Source organism: Callorhinchus milii, unplaced genomic scaffold (assembly GCF_018977255.1).
Source record: "Callorhinchus milii isolate IMCB2004 unplaced genomic scaffold, IMCB_Cmil_1.0 Scaffold1, whole genome shotgun sequence".
Taxonomy (NCBI): Eukaryota; Metazoa; Chordata; class Chondrichthyes; order Chimaeriformes; family Callorhinchidae; genus Callorhinchus; species Callorhinchus milii.
In genome coordinates this window covers 108230728-108255540 of record NW_024704742.1, presented here as the reverse complement: position 1 = coordinate 108255540, position 24813 = coordinate 108230728, and the positions used below count along the sequence as shown (strand labels likewise).

Genomic DNA, 24813 nt, shown 5'->3' with positions numbered 1-24813 from the left:
TATAATAATATATTATCACGTTATTGAGACGTCTCAAAGCACTTCACAGAATATACTGTAAAGTGGATTGACTATGCACGACTCTGATGGTTGTGATAGTAAATTGTATTTAGTGAATCAGCATAATTGACAACAATGGCAGCTTCCTTTGTAGAATGGACATTATTTTAAGACTTGAAATTCCCCAACTAGTACCTCAGCACTATCCCTTGCCAAATCCCATCTAGGAAACACCACTTTTCCCAACGCTATCTCTAAACTTCATCGGACCACTAGTTTCTATTTCTTAATGATTATAATTAGCCCTCACTCCTACAGTCAGACATGGAGAAGTGTAAAATTAATGTCGCATTTAAGTTTGGAGCCTTTAATAATAATAATTAGAGGTTAGAGGATAACCAGTGACTATCAGACATCCATGTCAAATTGCTACCTCTTAGTGACCGTTTCATGTCTACTGGTGCTCACGTTACAACTTTCACTTCATTGCTGTTATTATTCACTCTTGCATTAATAGGAAATGTTATGGTGCAAAGGTCATATACCATAAATTCACTATCCTCTGAGTGAAAAAGTGTTTCCTCAACTCAGTGCAAAAGGGCTTACCCCTAATTTTAAGACTGTGACCCCTGGTTATAGTTTCTCCAACCAGGGGAAAAAGTCTCCCATTATCTATTCTGTCGTGCCCCTTTATAATCTTATATGTTTCTATAAGATCACCTCTAGTTCTTCTATATGCTAGAGAATATAGGTCTAAATTGCTCAACCTATCCTCATAACTCATCCCCCTCATCCCAGGTACCAACCTAGTGAATCTACGTTGTACCCCGTCCAAGGCGAGTACATCCTTTTGTGGAAAGTGTGGGAATGTAACATCTTAAATAAGGATCCTCCTCTGTCTAATCATATTGTGATCCTCTAAGTATCTCACTACAACGTCCTTCATTAAGGATTCTAGAATTTTCCCTACTACCGATGTCAGACTAACTGGTCCATAGTTCCCCATCTTTTCTCTTCCACCCTTCTTAAATAGTGGTGTGACACATGTTACTCCAAGGAGTCAGATTGCCCAGTCTTCACTGCATTAAACATGGCACTTTCCACCAGTACTTCTTCCTTTGTGTCCCACTGCTTAGCATATACATTATGGGATGGACATTTCTATGTTTTCTTTGAATGTTAGATTATTGAACACTCTAGTGAGTGTAAATTGCTTATTGCATTTGGAATTGAGTACCATCGCCACAGAAGCTCTAAACTCCATTTGGGATTCCCCAAGGTCAGAGATCTCATAGATTGACATCACGTAGGGTGGCCTCCCTTGAAAACCATACTATCAGTGACACCAACCTTCCCTGTGGATCCATAGATTAGGAGCCAGCATTCAGATTTGCTACTTAGGAAAAAATAGGTTGTGGCATATAAAAGATCGGCAAGTTGTTAGCAAAGTAGGACATGTTATCTCCTTGCTGCTTCAGTCAGGTATAGTATGTCCAGTATAGATAAATTAAAATCAGCAAATGTGTATCCTACCTAGGCAAAATCCTTCACTTTATCAAGGTCGGTACAAGCTTTGCCAAGCATATTGAAACAAAGCTCTGAAGAGATGGTAGACTTAAAAACATAACTACTGTACTGCACCTGTTCTTTGGTGCACTTCTTCTATCTGGTGTTTTCTTTGTGCTACAAGCTTCTTATCACTCTTGTTTTGACATTTCCAAATGGCTCTAGGCAATTAAAACTAACCATTTCCCACTGAAGACATCTACACCCGAGGATGACTTCATGTTCCTTTACATAGTGTCAGGTTCCACCAGGTTTCTCACTGTGCTTCTTTGTTCCTGTGACACGTACGTATTATTTAGGCTGTCATCACCTTTTGGGTGATGATCTGTACTGCAGTACCCGAGACCAGTTGATTTGCAGCCTGTTTTGCACATATTCCATATGTGGCATCAAGCCTACACCCTTCCAATATGTGGAACAATTTCCTACAAATAAACATGATCTAAACTCTTGCTCTCAGTGCAGAAGCCAAAGCTGTAATGGTAGACATTCGTTGATTTACTGTATTATGTAGAGACAATTAACAAACTCTAAATAATTAGCACAACTTCCTCATACCATTGCATACCTAGTAGCTGGAAAAACACTTCCAGAGCAGGCAAGTTTATAATACTCCATTTTGATACTTGCTTAATGCAAATAGGTATGAAATTTTTCAGACCCGGAAGTGAAATTGCTTTTCCTCACAAGCAAATGACAACAACAGCAACAACAAATTTACATTTATAGAGTGCCTTCCACGTTGGGAGGACGTGCCAAGATGCTGGACAGTCCAGAGTTTGTAGCCGAGGGGTAGGAGTTGAGGGAAGTGGTGAGTCGTAGAGACTCCACAGTGGAGTTCCAGAGAGTGAGGCTGAAAGCTTGACCACCGATGATGGGGTGGATAGGTTGGGAGACACGGTGCCTACCGAGAAGAGGAAGCAGGTGGGTTTGTAAGATTTGAGAAGGTCACAGAAGTAAGGGGTGGCAAGACCAAGGAGGGATTTAAAGGTCAGAATGAGGATCTTGAGCTCGGTCCTCTGAAGATTGGGGAGCCGTGCGAGAATGGGGGTGATACTTTTGTGAAGCCTAGTGTGGGAAAGGATCCAAGTTGCAGAATTCTGGATAGCTTGTAAAGGGAAGAGTTGGCTAGTCCGACAAACAGAGTTGGCGTAAACGAGCCTGGACGTGTTCAAGGCACGGATCAGGGTCTCATGACCCAAGGGGCGAGGTAATGGCAGAGGCAGGCAATGTTACAGAGGTGGGAGAAAGCCAAGTGGATCAGAGCACCAGTGTAAACATTAAAGCACAGTTGGGAACAAGACACTGAGGTTCTGCATTGGCTCTGTGAGGTGGAGTGTGCATGCATGTGGATTGAGGTGAGAAGGGCAAGGGAAAAGCCTCTGTTTTTAAACCATTGGCATCGAAATATTCCCATGATATGGAAGAAGCACAATATATGTAAATTCCATATATGTAAATTCAACATTAGTAGGCTGTTGTATTTGAGAAATTACCCATTACATGATACTGTTCTTCTGTTGTTACCCATCATATTGCTTCAAACCAATTAATTGTATAGACTTAATGAATATTTTTGGACTATAAATATTTCTCTGAAGTTCATCTATGTTTGTTGTGTAACCACTATAGTTGCATGGTCTTGAGTTAGTATTGATTTAGGTTGTATAGCTTGTTTTTTAGGAAGCTGTATGCAGTTAGTTCACATGTTGAGGTACATAATCTTAGCTCGTAGATGTTCAACATGGTTATTTCTGTCTGTGATATCCCAACCTATATGGCTGTACCTACAACACAGCATTTAAAAATTCTTTTGAATGAATGAAAGATACAGATCCTCATTATTATGCACTTCTTTATAGCACAATTTGGTTCTAACATAGTTGCATTGTGGACCCCATTCCATGTGTTAGTCAACTTTTGCACTAAAACGGCCAATTGATCATTAGATGACTACAAATGTCACATTCTTCTTTGCACAACAAATTGGAAGTGGTGTCACCAGCAACCTAATGCAGCAGAAGTCAGCCATTCTTTCAGCACGTAAACTGGCACAGAGAGTGAGATGGCTGGTTGCACACATGCTCAGTGAAACTGGCTAACTTATCATATTATAAGGTGGTTGGGATTATTGTTCCCAACCATCGCATTATGACTCCACTGTATAATTAAATATCAGGGATAGCCATGTATCACATTTACTTTAGCCAAGAGACAAGACCCATATGCTCTAGTTTTTTCCAATTACTTAAAAAAGAGTCTTGTCAGTCACTAACACCAATTTAATATTATTGTTCGGGCCTCCTTGGAGTGTTGGGCCTCACGAATCCACAGCAGTGATTGAAAATGGAGGAAGTGGGAGATAAGTCAACAAAAGGTTTTGCAAGCTGGAATAATTGACTTGCAAATTTGAGCTACCTTTGGAAACTCCCAATGAACATGAGTATGAATCTCAGGTCCCACTTATGACTATAGGAATTACCAGTGCAATGTGCATGCATTCGACGGAAAAGAAAACATTTTTTTAATTTGGGGACCATTTATTAGAAAATTCTGTGCAAATCATAACCTTGTGTGAAATTGTTTTGGAACCCCTCATTTTTTATATATAAAAAAATTAATTTATCTTAATACAACATTAAAAATTTTATATAGAATTTGAAATTTGTCTACCTTCATTTAAAAGTGTATTGTAAGCCAGATTCTGTTTGCAGGCTTTATCCAGTGCGATACTCATTTAAGCCAACCTGAAATGTGTTGATAAAAGGCCGTGAGGAAATCCAATTGCTTTTGGGAATCTCTGCGGTTATAAAGAGCAGCCATTATAGCAAACTATTCTGTAAGGTGCGATATACTTTTTCAGTTGATGTCAAACTCCGTTTATGAAATTGTGAACAGTAAAATTAACCAGGGTATTAAACCAAAAGGTAATTGAATGGAATGCATGTGAAAATAGCACTAATGCGAATAGAAATGCAACATAATGAACTTCTCTCTGAGATCCCACATGGTTCAGTGGGTAAAGGCATTAGGCTATGCATTGTGGCAGCCAAGTTGTGTTGAGTTCACTGATCACAAGCAGAGCAACAGTTGGGGAGCCACAACTGACTTCATTATGCCTGGGTTAGGTAGAGGAAAATCAGCCAGTCTTCCTGCTCCTGATGAATATTCAGAGACCCCTGAAGGTCTATGTCCATGAATACAGTTGGACCCAATTATAACATGGTACTGTGGGTCCATTAGATCAGATAGCCCCCGCATTAAGATGGGATGCACGACACAATAGCTTCCATTTAGAGCTTCCTGGTTGTCATATCGCTGCTGATATCACTTCCTGTGGGTTGCGCATGCATAATAATAATCCTTGCATTTGATATAGCACCTGATCATGTCATTGAGACGTCTAAAGCGCTCGTCAGAATATATATATATTTTATATATAAACCCCAAACAATAATAAATTGGTCATTTTCAATCTACGACTGTTTGTGGGACATTGCTGTGCGCAATTGGCTGTTGCGTTCGCCCACAAATATACAGTCAATTCACTTTACAGTGTGTTCTGTGAAGCGCTTTGGGACGTCCTCCCGACGTGAAAAGCGCTATATCAAATGCAAGGATTATTATTATTAGAGAATTGAATTTAACTGCAATAATAATAATAACTTTTACATTTGATATAGCGCTTTTCACGTCTTCTAGACGTCTCAAAGCGCTTCACAGAATATGCTATAAAGTGAATTGACTGTATATTTGTGGGCGAAACGCGGCAGCCAATTGCGCACAGCAGTGCCCCACAAACCGTTGTGGATTGAAAATGACCAATTTATTATTGTTTTGTTTTTGGAGGGATTATTATTAGGTGTGTGGAATAAGGAAACTGCAATGTTCCTACATGCAAATAGATTATCAACACTGACTGTTAAAGCACATTATGATTAATTACCAGTATTGGAGGTCAACTGGCACTTGTGGAACTAAAAGAATAGATGTATAAAGGACTCAAAAAATATCTTCTGAGAGAAGCCCTGTAGCGTATCAGTTAGAGCATTCACCTCACAAGCAACAGGACCCAGGTTGGATTCTCGGACAGGGTGAAACCTTAGACAAGTTTCCTTACTCCACACAACTCTGTTTATCTGGCAGTATGTAGGAAGTTAGTTGATTGGCAAATCGCTTTTCCTGCGGTAATAATCCCTTCAAAAATAAATAATAATAATTTGGTCACTCAATCCACAACTGTTTTTTGGACACTGCTGTGCACAATTGGCTGCTGCGTTTCAACCACAAAATATACAGTCAGTTCACTTTACAGTATATTCTATGAAGCGCCTTCGAGACTTCTCATCAACGTGATAAGGTGCTATATCAAATGCAAGGATTATCATAGGAGCAGTGGACTGTTGAAAATTAGCTGGAACATAAATTCTCTAGTTTAGTGATCATTATCAAGTCCTTTTGTATAATCTTCAATTTATCTATTTATATGTATAATGTGTCATTGAGAATTTAAATGCCTAAGTGAAATAAATGTAAACAATTTTCTGATAGTATTTCAATACCAGCTAATATCTTCCTGTGGCTGCATTAGTTAGTTTCTATTGTGAATTTCATTATATCACTATAATTCAGTTACACATTATCACTAAATCCTTCATGATCTTGCTACACAGATATAATACTATTATCTGTGAACAACAAAGCAAAAAGCTTTTAACCTTTAGCCTGCTAAGCGTATTTTAAAAGTAATCATCAGCCTGTGAACATTTTCTAATCAGTTTTACCAATTTACGTGACTTTTTTATTGACAGGATATATCTTTGATTGTGCTGAGCTGCTGAGCTTGAATTGTTTAAAAATCTTGCTTGAATCTTGTGTTACGTATAGATTACGAACTATCAGCCTCGAAAAAAATCTTATTGCAAGACCAGTGTACAATGTGCAATTATTCTGCACATGGCAAAATGTATTTGTCTACACTTTGTCTTCTCTTGTCTTAAATTTGGTGTGAATTATGGAAACATTAAAATGTTGAACCATGTAATCTTCTACAGGCAAAATTGGAACATGAAGTCTGCCAGGAATTCACTGTGGAGAATATGATTTCAGCATTGCCTACATTCCCTAAGGGCGCCCCTCAACAGCGAGCAAAGAGGGCCGTGGAAGCCTTGGTAAAGGCAGCAAACTACTCCAGGCTAATGGCTATGCAGCAGGTGGGCAAGCTAAAACCAGAGTCCAAAGGCAAAGAACACTGCAATATCCTATTAACACACTAAGAAAGTTCTAAAATTTGGAAATAATACTAATAATCCTAGCATTTGATACAGCCCCATATCAAGTAATTGAGACAACAACAACAAAATTAACTCCTTTCACATCGGGAGGATGTCCCAAGGCGCTGGACAATCAGTGTTTTGAACCCGAGCTGGGAGTCGGGAAGGGTTGAGAGCAAGGGGCAAGGAGGGAGACCAAAGGCACAGTCGAAGAGGAGGGTCTTGAGATGGGTCTTGAAGGAAGCAAGGAAGTGGGCGAGGAGGAGGGACTGCGGGATGGAGTTCCAGAGCAGAGTGACTGAAGGCCCGCCCGCCAATGGTGGGGCAGGTGAGCCGGGGTCGTCTCAAAGCACTTCACAGAATAAACCGTAAGGTGAATTGACTGTATATTTTGTGGGTGAAATAAACTTTCATTTCATATATTCATTTTCTATTCACTGTAATGTAGCCCTGGGAAGTCCTTTCTATGTGAAATACAAGTGTAATTTGTTGTTGATGATGGTAGTTACTACAAAATGTTTTGAGACATTTTGAAAAGGTAAGTGCTATATCAAATGCAAGGATTACTGCCATTATTATTTACAAAACAAAAATTCTCCTGCACTTCTCATTCCCTTTGTTATCCTTAATTTGAACCTATGATCCCTTGTTTTGGGGACTTTTCCACAGCATAAAAATGTATCAGCATCCAAAATTTCTAAATTGTTCTTTATCTCGCATATATCAAAACTGAAATAATACAAGAATTATAAGAAAGTTATCTGAAATGTTAGGTTGAGTACTGTCAAGTGAAAATTAATTTTGCGCATGCTAATAAAAGCCAAGGAAACTGAAAGAATGTAAAAACTAATGTTGTATTAAAGGAAAATATTCACAATCGGTCTGAAAATACACTTCTATGATGTGAATTCTACTTAATAATTTTCTACAAATTAGATTCTGATAAACTCTTGCTACTAATGATGAAAATCATTGCATGAAACTTGGATTGGTTTTTGGAATGCAGGTTATGGGGCAATTATGTTTAAATGCACTAATGGGACTGTAAGCATGATTATTCTGTTTAATTATGTGCCAATGCCTCTGCACTGCTTGTCTATAAGTGATAGCTATGTGGTATGCAAAAACAGACTGATTCCATCTGTGTTATTTGCAGTGAGAATACACTTAGCGTTCACTTGGCATCTCACCTTGACCCTTTGGTTGAGGTAGGAATTCATCATTTGGGTCTTGTTTTATTGTTAACTGTCCTCAGTAAGGAATAATTCTACATCGTCAGCAATATGATGCTGTGTTTGATATTTAAGCATGCAGGTGGAAGAAGTATATCATTACCTTATTTTTTGACGTGATTAATCTTATTTGCTTCTGTTATTTTTGTAATGCCATACCAATTTAAAGCGTATTAGATTTACTAATGCATACATGTCAAATTCAGATTCATTAGTGGTAATGCAAGTAAGGTATTCTGTAAAAATGCTGGGAAAACGTTATTTTTCTTTCAAGCAGTTGGACAATTGAAATGTAGCATTTGGGATAAACCTTTATTAACTAGCAGTAAAGCATGGCACTTTGATTCAAATGAGTGATTTTTACTGGTGCATTTTCTATTCATTACAAAAAATATTGTATGCCATTGTGTAGAACTATAAATCAACAAGATTTTTACATTTATATAGCATCTTTCAACATTGCCTTCAGAACCCTCCTTCAAAATAATGCCATCACATCCCAGTACATTCAAAATGAACAAATTTTGCAGGTTGTTAACTCATTTTCTGTTTTTCAATAAATTTTTTACAATTCTTTTTGCTTGTATGAGTGAGAAAAGCCTTTAGTCCCTGGTAAAATTAATTGCAACTGCATATCTAGAGCTCCAGATGTAATTCTTTTACCAAGTCTGAATGATGTTAATAACGTCTGATATAATTTTTAATTTAATGTACTATTAAAAAGAAGAAGCCATTTAGAATATTTTATACATTCCTTCAGGATTAAATTCTTTCTAGTATAAGAAAGGAATATTTTTACCTGACCGGTACTTATAAGTAATTAAAACACAAAAGCTGCTAGTAATTGTTCAGAATAATAGGAAGGCTTGAAAGTGGTTGATTAATGCATAGACACTTTTGTAAGTCTCCTGTATAATTTCCCAAGAATACTCTTGAAAAAAGAGAATGTTGGTTCAAGACAGAATATTAAAAAGAAAATTATTCCATACAGTTCCCAATTTTGTATGATCTAACATTTAAAATGACTTTATGCCTCACCAATTCAGTTGTTTCAAGCATGATTGAATAATAAAAACGTTACATCAGCAGTAGTTATCTTTTTAATATTTAAACTTTTTAAGTACTATGTTAACCAGTCTTCTATTTATCCGATGGATGAAGACGGGAATAACAAAGTATTTGAAAATTTAACAAATATTAATTTGATGTTAAGATTACTTTTGACCTTCTGCCCTCAGAGAGATTATTGTTTTAAGACAAGTGGCAAAGGATTTTAAAATAACAACTATGTGAATAATTAAAGCAAAATTAACTCAAAACACATACATATGGATTAGAAATTGTGTTTCCCTCACAAGAATGAATTCATTACTAGTGTTAGGGGGTCAAAACTAGTGGAACCCAAGAGGGCCTAAAGTCCGTATTTTTTTCCCATGCCCTAAATATACAAAAAATTGAAATCCAATATTTTAAATTACAAATTGTCTCATTGGAATATTTGTCTAAGGACCTCTGTTGAACCTGGTCTCTAAACGTTTTGTACTAGAACATCAATGTAGCTTTTTTGCACCTATTTAGGTTTTCATAATATGAGCAATAAGTTTCAATACAATAATATTTTGGGAGTTGTATTATCAGGGTTTGGATTTTGTCAGGGTTAAAATATTTTTCAGTTGAAGAATGTGTCACTTATTGAGTTTTGTTCATGCATTAAGAAGCACGGAATCTATAAATTCTTTTAAAAAAGAATTAAAATAGAATTTTGTGTATCTGTACTTGGTTTTGATATAGCACCTTATTACATCAAAATGTCTCATAGTGCTTCACAAAGTTTTCTTTGTGCCCATTGTATTTGTACACTATTTGTTATTACTACTGTGTAGGTGAGATAGTGAGAGAAAAAGAGAAAGTCAGAGAAACAGAGAGAAAGGGAGACAAACAAAGAAAGAGAACAAAAGAACGGAGGAAAAATGTTAGCGAGAAAAACAAAGACAAGAGAGGGAGAAGGGCTGATACCATTATGACAAATGGAAGACATGTTTGGGACACTGTAGGCAGTTTGTATTGTGCTTGATGACCTGTTTCTATATCAGCAACGGAGATGGTCCCAATTAGCACAGGCTCTCTATTATTATCAGAATAAATTATTCATTGCATTTGATATAGCACCTATAACACCAGGGATGTCTAGAAGCGCTTCAAAACGTTTCTGAAAACAATATTGCATGTAGGCGAACAATGCAGCCAACTGGTACACAACAATGTCCCACCAGCAGCCGTGAAATTAATGATCTATTTTAGGGAATTTTTGGCCAGAACACTGAGAGAAACTCCTTCCTCTTTTCAAACAGTGCCACAGAATCTTTGCGCACCTGAATAGGCATATGAGACCACAGATTTGTGTCTCATCCAAAGGACTGGAGATAAATGCTTGAAAAAGAGGAATATTAAAGAGTTTGAGGGAGAGTAGGATAAGATCAGGTGGCTCATGTGGCGACAAACAGCAGAGCAGACTTGATGATCATTACCTCTTTCGTACTATAGCATTCTATGATTACTTCCCCCTGCCTCATATGCACCATTTTTGATCCCATTGTACCATCTCCCTCTAATATACCCTTTCTTCTGCAAATTAATAAATAACATGGTCTGGTCTGTCTACTATGATAGTCATTTCCACTAATGGTTTGTGAGCAGACAGGCGATACAGCACTGTTTTCAGAGATCTGTGTAGCTGTATCTGTAGATTGTTCTACACAATCCAAAAAAAGTTGAGTTTTACTCCATAAATCTGTTCCACGCCACCTGCCAACACTTCCTGGAAGTCCATCTCAGAGTCCCTATGACTTGCCCCTTCTGTTGTCCCCTTCAAGGTCCTTCTCAAAACCTTCCTTTGATCATGCCTTCCTGCACTCTCAGCTCCACCTGCAGATCAGGTGCAATCTTTGGACTGGCTAGTGCCTTAGGACATCCTCCCAACGTGAAAATCGCTGAAAAAATGTAAATTTGTTGTTGTTGTAGAAAAGACCCAAACAAATGATACATAGTTCATGCATGTATGTATATATATATAGAACATATAATATATAGAACATAGTAATATAGGAATAGGAGTAGGTCATTCAGCCCCTTTAGCCTGCTCCGCCATTCTATAACATGTCTGATCTGTACCTCAATTCCAATTACCCACCCTTGCCCTATATTCTTTTAATACCCTTACCTAACAAATATCTATCCATCTCAGTCTTGAAAATTTTAATGGATCCAGCTTTTACAATCTTTTGGGGGAGAGAGTTCCAGATTTCCACTGCGCTTTGGGTGACAAACTGCCTCCTCATTTCACTCCTAAATGGCCTAGTCGCTAATTTTAAGATTATGCCCCTTGTTCTGGTTTCCCCGACCAGAGGAAATAGTTTCTCTGTATCTACCTTATTGAATCTCTTTGTTATTTTAAAAACCTCAATTATATCACCTCTCAACCTTCTAAACCGATGGGAATACAGAACAAGTTTATTTAACCTGTCCTCATAATTTAATCCTTTAACCTTCATTCTGTGAGGCTGAAAAGAATACAAAGAAATGACATTTGGGTTTATCCTTGCAAGAGTGATTCCCTTCTAAGACTTTATGGTGTCGCTAATAACAACATGTGCCCACACCAACTTGACCTTCCAATCTCACACAACAGCTCTACTTGAGAGCTGGGGTGGGGGGCAGGGGGAGGTTGATTGGATGATTGAGCTCTGGATTTATCTTTATTTAGATCGACTATATGTTTGGGCAATGGCTAACAGTCATTGGATTCCAACAGGTTCCAAATCTTCAGTGGTCACTCCCAATCCCTCCCTTGGCCTATTTTAAAACATCATATTACATTATGAACCATCTCATTGAGCTCCTCAGGACTAACTATACCGTGGGAGGATCACATTGACATTCTTCAGGGGATCAAACCCAACTCATACTTTTATTTCGACTAGTCCACTTTCTCAAGTTACTAATATAAAATAATTGATAGATTTAATTAATAATCCTTGCTTTCAAAAGGATTACAAGATAAACAGAAAACAATTACTTATTTTAGTGAAATTGCATTTGATATAGTGCCTTTCACATCGGCAGAACTTCAACTTGCACACAGCGATGTCCGACAAACAGTTATCAAATAAATCACCATTTTATTTGGGTGATTGTTGGCTGGGACACTGGGAGAAACAAGGCAAAGAATGTTTTCAAATTTGTCTTAGAACTTTAAAGGTCTAGCTATGCCTAGATATTTTATTCCAATTCCCCAGATATGCTACAGAAACATTTCAATTCAAATGACTAAACTTACTATAGAGCATCTCATTGGAAAATAAATCATAATATACTTTATTTTTTGTGTTGCAAAGCACATTTTAATATTCCTGTCATGAAATATTCTTTATAAACTTCAAAATTATTCTTGAGACTAAATGTTAATGAAATCTATTTTGAGAATAACATCTTCCTATTGCATTCTGTGTTTTTATATGAATTTATTTCTCGTTTTTTTTCAGCACATTAATTGTTCAACTATTTTAGGTATATTTAATTTAATTCTAAATCAAGCGTTCTCGTCTAACCAAGAAAAATGTTGCATCATTATTGCTAGATATTATTTTTATTGCTTTGAAATCAAAGCCGTTACTTATAACAGATTTTATTTAAACATAAAGTGCAGGTTGCTCATTGATTTTGTAATGCAGGAAGTATACATTAAGTCTGCTAGATCTACTGTCTTTAACTCTTAAAATATTAATGGGATGTGATATTTTATAGCTTAAGGACACACAATGAGGGGTGAACACACAGATTGACTTGTTTTTATATCTGTAAACAGTATACACTCATAGAATTGAACCCCAAATTTACAAAGTAGTAACTCAGAACTGGTAGCTTCTTGAAACAAATACATCCTTGAACATATCAGCAGCGGGTATTTGATGCCAAGGTAGACCTTTTTATTTAAGACACAATCTACTCTGAGATTACTCTGAAATAATCCTTCCGTGCTTCTGCCCATTTATGTTTCTTTGTTATATGCTCAACAATAGAAATGTGCAGAAAGGTGGCTTGCAACTCCACTGGGAGAGTATTAGAGACTTCACTGGACAATACAATACAAAATACAATGCAAAATTACATTTGTGTAGCGGCTTTCATGTCAGGAGTACCATCCCGCTGGACAGTCAGGGATTTGGAATGAATTCAGGTTGCCAACAGTCTCAAGATGAATTCACAGACAAATTTTTTTTGCTGGTGAAGTGCATTTTTACTGAGCTATATAAATCATTAGAAAACATAATTTAAGCCTTCCGAAATATTTCAAAAACATTTGGATTTATTTTTGTCATTTTTGATTTTTCTTAGATGATTTTCATTTTTAAAAAATATTTCTTACTTTTTTGTCTTTTGCTCTCCCTCTGTCTACTTTCTCTGTGCTCAGTTGTTCTCCCTCTGCTATGTGTTTTTCTCTGTCTTCACCATAATTTCAAAGCATGGACTTTGCATTATTCAAACTTCTGCCGCCTCCCCCTTCTCTTCCCATACAAATCACTGCTCATCATGAGTTATTGCATAGAACAAGTTCAACCCGGGATTTCATTTTAAATCCTATTGTGAGAGCTAAGGAACCAGGGATAATACTGGAACCAGAAGCATTGTGAGAACAGGGTTTCAAGGAGAAGACAGGCAATCATTTATACTGCCTTGCACATTTAGTTTTACTGATGAGCCAACATAGCAGCTCTTTACTGACTGCCAGTAAATTTACTGACTGTTGGCAACCCTGCTCTGTAGGGTTCTTGGCCTGGTAACTAGATGGAGTGTCTCATGACGGCATCATGAGACATTCTTTCTCAGGAGAAGAAGAAATCTTGTCAGGGAAGCTCTTCTGCCTTGCCAATCATTCATTCTGTCACTCAATATAGAGCAGCATTCATGACCACCAAGGGGTTGCAGATAAGACTACAAACCCACCTAAAGAAAGATAACTCACAGAATGGAAGACAGTGAAAGAGGAAAAAAGGAGTGTTAATTCCTTTTTTAATTGTTTAAATTTAATGGAAATCAGCCTTTTTGTAAACTGCAAAGGAACAATACTCACAGTATTCATTCCTACTAAATAGTTTAACCCTGTAAGTACTGAATGTTTTTATAACTAGCTAAATGTATACAGATTTTTATTATTATATAAATCAGTATTATCTGCTGTATATTTGTAATACTGGCAGTATAAATAGGAAATTATTTAAATTGTTCTTATTTATTATTTTCCCTCCTTTCCTGAAGGTACTTGACTTCTCTTCTTGCTAGAGTTCCATGTGTACATTACTGACCAATATAATGGCCAATATTCATATTTTACGCCTCTCAAGAGTATGTTGGCAAACCACTCAACCACAAAAGACATCAAAGTCAAGCTAAATACACCCCTCCAGCAGGGGTCTTTGGATAGCTGGAGGTGGAGTTTTTTCCCTACCATAGGGCACTGGAGCCAATGGAAGTACCTCCAGCTATTTTACTGGCTAAGATAACGGATTCCTCACAAACTTGGATTCAAACCTGTAAGTTGGTCTGTATGGGCCAGGGTTATACAACAACAAGATTACATTTGTAAAGCACCTTTCACGTCAGGAGGATGTCCCAAGGCCTGGACAGTCAGAGTTACGGACCCAAGCTGGGGGTTAGGAAGGGTGGAGGGCGGGGGGGGAAGCAGGGAGATCGAAAGCACGGTCGAAGAGGAGGGTCTTGAGTCGGGTCTTGAAGGTAGCAAGGGAGGGGGGCGAGACGGAGGGACTGCAGGATGGAGTTCCAGAGGGTGCCTTTAATTCCAGTGACATTTTTGTTTCAGGTTTCCAGGATCTGCAGTATTTTGCGTTTTGCAAGGATTATTACATTATTATTAAGGATTTTAATTAAAAAAGATTGAGGAGATCAAAGTATTTATGGCCCACATTTCCCCTTGTGTAGTACAAATACAAATTCTGATAAAAATGCAACACTAACTGTTTTCATTGTTGCTTGATCAGATAATTTTTCCTCAGTGGCAGAATTGTTTCTTAATTCGATGCAAAATGACTGCAAATGCAAACAGAAACTTTGCTTTTGGCACCTCTTTCTGTGTTTTTGTATAGAAGTACTTGTTATCGAAAATATTTGCCAGTATCTTTAAATATTGCATGGAGATTTAAAACAAAACTGACTTTATACTCTCTAATCTTAACAATATTGGAGATATTTTATTTGTTGTAGTTAGAATGAAGCAAAAAGTGAGTGCGGACAACGTGGGCAAATTTAAGAGTAAGCCAAATAGATTTTTTGGTGAATAACGAGTGCAAGATCTAGAGTATTGTATACTATTATTGAGATTGTGGGAACACCAGATGGACCATAATGTTTTTTCAGTTCTGTACGTTTTTATGTTCTGAGTGGGGTCAATTTAACATTGTATTAGATACTCATTACATTGAATGTACCCTGATGTGTGGGAGACAGATTTCTCCACTCCGTTGTCAATGGTGAGAGTGTGAAAATGAACCAGAGGCATTGGACTTGTGGATCTCAGCCTTCAATTTCTGGTTAAGTAAGATACCAGCTTGTAACTTAATAAAAATAATCTTGTTAAATGACAATTGAAAGCCACAATCCACAAGGCAACAAGGCAAAAGTCCAATGCCACAGACACAGCATCACAGACCTCACCACTGAGCACAGTTTGGGTGGGAGATGGGGGATGAAAATGTACCAGTATATCTGTGTGTATTGAATGCGATAAATACCTAATGTACTGCTAATTGATCCCAGTGTTCAATTCTATTCAGAGATTTTTCTGTTGCATTAGGTTACAGCTTTACAGTCTGAACTGGATTTCCACAAGTGCCTGTACAACATTCAGATCAAATACACAGAGTCACTTTTCCAAGGAATCAAACAGGCATACCATGCTTTTCAAGCAAATGTAGCTGAGATCCTATGTTTACCACTGCAAGGTCAGTACATGTTTATATACAGCATTTTATACATGGCTATACGTGCATCTGTGTCTATAAATAATGTATTTGCCTCCATGACAATATTCACTTCATTTCTAATCAATCTCATTCTACAAAATGCTTTGTGACATTTTACATGAAGAGTGGTATATGATTGTACTTATTTTTATGTGATTGCTGAATTGCTTGGGACAAAGACCAGACAGAACCAAGATGAAGCTTTCATGTTTGTTACTCTTTTAATTGTTTGATGTCTGTTAGTTGCAGGATGACTGTGAAGTTCATATTAGTGGATTGAATGCCACAAGCAGCTATCCAAAGTTTTATCCATTGTACAGCAACTCACATGGCTGTAAGTTGCATTAAAACAAAATGGTGACATCAATCATACAATGAATATGATAGTGTGGTCTCATGATGTACATCACTCCACACTTAAATAAAGCCGTGGAGAAAACAGCAAGATATTAACAAGCTAATCATTAATCTTCATGTTGTTCACGTACTACATACATTCTGCGTTCTATTGTTTGCAAAGTCCATATTGAAGATATGCAGAAAATACATTACCTAGTCATCGTGAATATAGCGCAAACATGTTGGGTATTATGCAGTTGGTTCTTTTTGGTGGTTTATTTTCTGTAAGTTGCTGTTTCTTGCTGTACATGTAGCTGCCTTATGTATTTTTAAAGATGTTGAGAATTAATTTAAAGCCCTGAAAGTGATGTGTACAAAATAAGTTCCCAAGGTTTGACTTAATATGTATTTATGGAATGCACTAAATATTACAGAGAGATGCTTAATTTAATACGTTTGTAAATTAAAAAATGGGGAGAAATAATGCAAGTTACTGATGAAAATTCAATGCCAGGATACATTTCATCCATAAATTAAGCTATTTGTGCCCTTAGCATTAGCAAATTCCCCAGTGTTCATTTTCTTGAAGATAGTAACACTTTATGCAGATCCACTTTAGCTTCAAAGACATTTTAATAGATTTTATAATGTAAGGCCACTTACTATTGAGGCTTAGTTTTGTTTGTGCTCATAAAAAGCGTTACTGGTATCACAAATTCCAAGCCGACCGTACAATCTGAATACATGAGCATAATATTGACTCTTTCTTCTGACCTGACTAATTATGGACAATATTTGCATCGGCAATTCCTTCTAAAAGGATGAGTTTATCACATAAAGCTTCTGCTTCCAATTACATCATCACATCTGCAGGAGAAGCCAATATTGCTATGATCTAATTTCCTGGAACAAGGAAACTGTCTCCTTAATAAGATATGTTTTAAAGAAAAATCATACCGTATTGAAATTTAATAAAGGAAACCTCTGCCATGAGTTCTAAAACATGTGGAGAAATCCAGCTTGAAACATTGCTTTTTCTTCATCACTGAAAGATGCCAATAATTTATTCCACTTCCTGCATTGATTTAGGTTAAGACAGCATCACTTTCTGTTTAGTAGCTCTGCTATTGAAGAGTGCTCCACAATATATTAGCTTATATTTTGGCTAATTTTACTTTTAGACTTTTGTTAATTATTTATTCAGCCCAGCGGACAGTTTCACAACGCAAGTAAGGAGGGCTTTGAAGGTGAGGACCAGGATCTTGAACTGCATCTTCTGTGTGATGGGAAGCAATTGGAGGTTGGGGTTTGATAGGGTCACGGAGCTTGGCATCGGAAAGGATGCAGGCTGCAGAGTTCTGGATGATCTGCAGCCTATGGAGGGAGGAGTTGGGGAGGACGGGAGTTCGTCTTAAAACACAGTATTTTTAGTTACATTAGTTAGCTTTGCAGGAACTAGATTCCAACTTGCCCAAGATCTAAATGTATTCCTGGAAGATCTCCAAGAGCACAGACATGAAGGCAGAAAGTGGGAACGCGGAGGTTTTGAACAAACATACTCAGAAACAAGTGAATTTAGACAACTGACAGCTTTCAGTTCCTTCTAAGAGAAAGAGTTTATTACCTAAAGCTTTGATTCAGGTTTACAATGTGGACCTGAATCAAAGAAGATACAATGTCTGAATCAGCATCATGAATTTAATTGTGCCTAGATCATGCATTTTGTATGACATGGTATAAGAGGTTAATGGGAAGTGATTAGATTTTGTCTTTGGAGATAAAGAAACTAATTACTCATTGCACAAGTGTAGTAGGATTACAGTAGATCAACAGTCAAGCATCTGATCAATCCATTATTTACATATGGAAATATCCAATTTCCTGGGTACAAATGTTATTTCATGGACATTTAATCCATCTGAATAACTAATCGTAAAATAATCTATTTAGCTATGAGTTTTTTTGTCTGTTTCCAGCAGCAGTTTATTCATTCTATTTACACTGAAGTCAAGGGACTGGATGTTTCAAGGCATAAAAGGGTAAATTATTAACCAGTGATGGTTCCCTTTGTTGTGTAGGTGGTTGTCACCAAGCATTGCAGCACCGACAAGTTGTGGTTTGGAGTAAAGGGATATGGCCTGATGCCTCTCTGTTTTTTCCCATCCTCATACTCTTGGGTTTCTGACGTAAGAAGGTTTTCAAGCAGAGACCAGAAGAAAGGGTTGAAGAAGGAGAATAATCCACAATTCACTTTCATGCAATCTCCTACCAGTTGGCTTCAGAGAAGTACTGCAAGGTCAAATATGTGACCTCTCAGGCATGAAGGGTGTGCAATATAGAAAGACCATGAACCCAGAAAGGGAAAACATTTGCTTTCTAAAAAAAAGTTAAGACCCTTCCCCCCTTCCCAAACCTGAGAAAAAAGTTTCCCTTTGCATGATCCACTATGATTTACTGCTCAGTCAACAAAGATTTCCTGTATAATGTTCTTTTCAGGTCATTTGATTCCCCTGAGTAGGAAATGCCCAGTCTTCACTAGTTTGTAGCTAGCACTCTATTATACATCTGAGAACACTTGGATGGAGTAATGAAAATTTAAATCTGCACTTCTGAAAATGATAGATTTTTGGGTGACTGCATTCATAGGTGACAAAGTTAAACGTTATCATTTACGTTGAAAAAATTGGAAAGAAGAATATTTTCTTTGCTTTTTTTTAATAGCAAACTACTTGTATGTTGGTGTCCTCACATGAGCAGAAGATATAGATTTCACCAGTTGTTAAATGCCAAACATCTATTCTTGTAATGAAAGTCAAAAGCTGGAAGCTATTAAAATAATGAAGTTATTAACAATAATGAACAATAATTGTTAAATACCATTGCAAGGATAATAGATGATCAGCAATGTGGTTATGAGACTGAAACTTGAAATCTCCACAGATGCAAGTGAAAAATACTAGTCTTTTCACAAGTGAAGTTCAAAAGGATTCTACTATCAATCTTCTTTTTGTTCTGCACCTGTGACTTTTTAAGTAATGTAAATGGGCTTTTTCCAGCTGTGTTTTCAGCTGGTTTTATTTTTGTTATGGAGAGTGAACATTATGGCATTACAATGATGGTGACAGTATGGAGTGTGATGCATTGACAATTGTTAGCTGATGTTAGATTTTGTGCTGGATTAATGAAAAGAACGCAATCACAGTATGTAGCAGTGGAGTGTTTTAAATTGCTTGCGTTCTTATTGTGGGAATGTTTTGGGGTACTTTATTTTATTTTTCACCCATACCAAAAATCTTGGAATAAATTTTCTGTCCAAAAATCTATCATTAGCAGTAAAATCATTAATAACTGAATTTACTACTCATGATACTCAGGCAAAAATGGATTAACTTTAAGACTATTTCTGTGTTGAAAGAACTTAGAAGTGAAAGAGAGTTGCCTGAGCAATCTTTGCCTCTGCTTCAGCCCTGCTATTTTAGAGCTAAGCCAGTGCTGGGAGCTGGCCCTGCTCTCTGACCCCAAATGCTTTGTGCAAAATTGAGCAGTGTTAGGCTTACTGCTGCATTTGTCCCTGGACCAGACCTCAAAGAAATGTATGGCTTGTCATTTGTGGGTATGCTACTATGATGCATTGTGTTTTAAAAATTGTACACATCGGAGATCTTTATTGCAATTAAATTGACTGATATCATTGCACAGGAATAGAGCACTGATGCATCTTGGCACTGAGTATAACCATTAAATATTTTCAGGTCAAAAGTCCTTGCAAATAATTCCCAAGAAAAGCAGCTGTTAATATATGAATATTGTAAAATATAAGGCATTGTGCTTGATTTACCTTCTGGGAACAACATAAAATGGGTTGAATAAATATTGGAGCAGATTGCACACGGAGGGATGGAACTGGGTTGATGAGCCAAGTGGCCTTTTCTCGTTCGTTGTATGTTTTGTTATGTTATATGGAAATAATTACCCATTTAAAAATCTGATTGAAATTTTTCATTGTTAAGTCTATCAGGAGCAATTGAATGCTCCTGACAGTTCAGTTGAAATCAGTGCCTCCAGTCATAAAGTACTTCATCTAAGTCAGTGAATTGACTGAATATCCTAATTACATAGAAAATAATGGATACCTGGGAGTGATTAGAGGGCAGCAATTTCATTGAATTGCTCAGACAACGTCTCTTAAGAACAGAAGTTGAACGATTTGTAATCTTCATCTAAAATGAGATTGTAACCCTGAAAACATGCAGCAAGCCTCTTGTTTTCTACAGTAGTTTGTGGGATGGCTTCATTCAGTTTGGGCTTTTTTTTGGTCAGCAGTGGACTTCGCAGGAGCCATCAACAGGCACTGAAATTCGGTGCATTTATATGTAAGGATGACTAAATTGTATGGTCAGAGATTGTAACACTGTTTAAATGGTGATTGACAGCTGGTTATTATGAATGCTATAGCCACATTAGGGTAAAACATGTGCATTTCAAACCTGATTTAATGTGATAATTATCACCACATGATAACATCGAACAACTTATCGACTCACCATATAATGATTTAATTATCACATTGAATTGGTCATGAAACACTGAATATTTTACCACTGTGTATTCTAGTATTTTTAAAGCATTCATTCTTCTTCATTTACACACATCTGACTATTTCAAGATCAAAACCTTGTTTATGTATAACATGGTTTCTTTCAAGCTTATAATTTGAAGAAACAGAAAATGAATAAATTCCAGCAAATTATGCTTGACAAAACTGTCTTTGATCACAAAGTGTTTCTGAATCTGTATACTACAGATAACTAATTTCAGGATTTTATTCAACTGTCCATAAACCTCAACCACTCAGCTCCTAACACAGCAAAATCTCATCTAAGCAAACTAGATTGTTTCATAGATTTCCAATGTGTTCATAGAAAGGTGGTGAATATTAATCCTTTCTTGCATGTTATTGATATGAATCTGAACTTTATCATAGTGGCATTGCCTGCTTGAGTTTTAACTGGTTCTCGATCACCACATAACAACTGTGGTTGCAAATTCCATTGTTTCTTAAGATTCAATATGATAATTACCACATCGATCTGATGAGATACATTTCAATATTCACTCAAATTAATTGCAGAAAACTAATTGCCATCCTGTACATTTTACATATTGCTCATTTATTTCAACCTATTTTGACAGTTTCACATAGATAGTACAACAACATTGTAAGCAATGATAAGAATCTCAAGGAAAAGTATAACTGGGTTTACCTCTGCTTCACATCGGAAGACTGGCTAAACAAAACTAAAAGAAAATAAACTATTACAATAAAACAGTAACTGTCTGTAAAGAACATATCTGGGACAAAACAATTTTTTAATCTACTGTATATACAACTGGCACCTAATTGCAAGCTGAAGTTTGAATGTTTAATATATTGTCAGAATTACAGCACTGTAGTAGACAAGTAGTTTTTAAGTATACAGAACACTGAAGAATACTTGAAGCTCACTATATTTCACTCTATTTTCAGATGCAATTACAGCACAAATTATGGGTAATTTATAGTAATTTGAAGATTAGTCTTTTTCAGGCCTTTTAATCAGTTATTTTTTTATCTATGATGCATAGTCACAAAAGTTTCTCTTTATTTTCAGATGTGCTCACCTCCTATACAAACCTCAAAGTGACAGCCTCGGAAACAGCACTGGGAGACTTTTTAGCTGTTTTTAAAAATAATGTCGAACAGATGCAAGATGCAGTAAGTGCACTGACGCCCTCCCCAATCCAACAAAATGATGGTAAAGAGCAACATTCAATATTGTAAATATTACAGCAGAAACTGTGTTTTATTCCTTATATTATTCTGCAAAGTACATTGAAATGTAAAAACTATCCAAATATATATTAATACAGAGCATAATTTTGGATACTGGTAGTTGTAAAACAAATCTATTTTGCCCATGACCATTCATAATAAATGGGGATATAACCCCTTTTTAGCACAATGCCTTTGGGTTTGCATTTGGGTTTTATCAATCAAACCAACAATCCATGTTACTAACTATTTAATTGGACATAGGACTCGAAAGACTACGCAATCCTGCATAGTCCTGATGGAAGCTAAGCATTTGTGATCATTTCACTTTAAGTAACTTATTTCTGAAGAATAGTGTAGACATTTATGAGCTGTTGAAACTTTTGCTAGAATTTGCAGTTGGCCTCACTTGACTGAAAAACATAATCTGTATTATGCGTTTCCTTTTAAGAAGTGGAAAATGTCTGTATTGAAGATAACTTTTTTTCACAAGGTCAAAAAGATTAAGTAGACCATTTGGGATACTCCTACAGTTGTACGGATGCCAGAGTTCTAATATGGCCAATAGATCAAAATGTTTCTAATCGCAATGATAGGTAAAGCAGAAAACTTTGAATTGTACCAGATTGATCAACGCCGTGAAGCTTCCAACAATGTTTAAGCTATGCACAAAGATAATTATTTTCTGTGCCAATTTACTTCAAGTATACTGCATCTCATGTTTCATGCATTTCTTCACGAAGTTAATTTCTCCATGATGTGTTTTTTTCATCAGCCGGGTGCCTGACATAAGCAAAAACCCATCAGCGTGCTTAAGGGTGTCCAAACCAGACTGAAAGTTCCATACGTGCCACTAACACATGGAAATTTTTGTGCCTGGAATGGAATGTGCACTCTCTCCCCCAAAGAATGCACGCTGCTTACCGAATTCTGGAGAGTATTAGGCATAATTTGGCAAGAGAAAAAGACTTGGGGACTCCAGAGTGTGAGTTGGGGTACTGCTGTAGTAAAACCGCATAACTTGCCATTGAGGGCACCTGCCTGGCAAGCTTTCCTGCTACTTATTCAGGTAGGAACACCCTAACATTAAGGCTTTAGCTTGCAAGGTTGACAGGAGCTGTGTAGGAAGAATTCCTACCCCAGTAACTGGTCTGCCCAATTCCTGCTGATTCAAAACCTAAGTCAAGTTGGACGGCTTATCAACTGCCCGGGAGTACGACGGTACCATCTGACTCAGGAACCAGGTTGCCGAGACCATCACTGAGCATTAACTCAATTCCAACTTTCTGCTGTTAAGCATTTCACCTTAGTTCAAGGAGCTTACCTCTCCCTCCCAAGGAGATTGATGCTAGCACCATCCTCAAACAGGGAGAATGGACACTAACCTTTCGTCGAACAAAGGGACATAATTGAATGAACAGCTTGCTTTTGAGAGTCTGTTCAGACTTGATGGGCCAAATGGCCTCCTTTCTGTGCTGTAAATTTCTACGATTCCATGAATTCATAAATCGGAGCTGAGCTGGTTAGAAACCTTCGACTGTATAGCGCCCTTCTGACCTGGAAGAAATGATAAAAATGCAATTTGTCTTTGTTGTTGTAAAGGTGAAATCAGAAATATTTCTTCACACAAACTGTTGTGAGAATGTGGAATATACTGCTCCAGATAACCAGATATAGAATAAGTTGAGGTAGTTATGATGGAGATGGAAAGGTACTTGGGAAGGATATTAATGGATATCAAGAAAAGGCAGACTTGCTATGAACTAATAAAATCATGGAGCAGATTCAGTGGGTTCCAATATTCCAACTTGGCTCCACAACTGTTGGTGAATGTGAGCAACATAGATTTTATTTTTGCTTCCTTCCCTCCGGGAAGAGCTTCATTCCATTCACTGCATCTTCAGATATCTCTGATTGAGATGATGAATCACCGCTAAAAATCACACAGGAGGAGTACACCAACACACTAACTCACTATATCATGGGACCATCAAAGATCAACAGTGCATAGAGTGAATGTAGAGATTCAATTTGATACATTCTGAACTAAGCAGACCTATCAAATCTCAACGCAAATCAAGCTACTAAAATTCCTGTTTCCAGTACGAGAGAAGTCGATGGGGAAAAAGCACAGATTTATGAATCGAATTGTGTCTGTCTATTTTAATTTCTCCCAGGCTTCTGTTTCTTTCATTTGTTTAGAATGGTCAGAGGAAGTTCTTGTTCGCCAGGAACAATAACTTTTTAAAAAAGATAATATTTTTTATAAAAGAAAATTAGCAAAGTCATATAGTTAACAGTAAACAATCTGTGTAATATTAAAACCTATTAGATCCTACCTCCAATGAGCTGCCTTGCTTATGTGTGAATATTAGTCTAATGAGACTGAATCCTTATTTATTCCAGCCTCACTGTCACAATTTAGCTTGGGCAAGTTAATATCCAGTAACTCATGGCATAAACATTTTCAATACAGAAGGCCATTCAGCCTATCGTGTCAGTGTTTGCTCTTTTAAGAGCTATCCTCTTTGTCCTATTTACCTACCCTTCCCCTA

At 36.9% G+C, this 24813-nt stretch overlaps 1 protein-coding gene across 1 annotated transcript in view; it reads left to right on the top strand.

The window, feature by feature from the left end:
- The window catches only part of LOC103178424, a 67250-nt gene extending 44200 nt beyond the window's left edge, over positions 1-23050 (top strand). Inside the window, exons 5-8 of the mRNA XM_042346963.1 lie at positions 6621-6779; positions 15939-16086; positions 22098-22241; positions 23034-23050. Of these exons, the coding sequence (XP_042202897.1) occupies positions 6621-6779; positions 15939-16086; positions 22098-22241; positions 23034-23050 (468 nt within the window). The remainder of the gene's footprint in view (positions 1-6620; positions 6780-15938; positions 16087-22097; positions 22242-23033) is intronic.
- The last annotated feature ends 1763 nt before the right edge of the window (positions 23051-24813 follow it).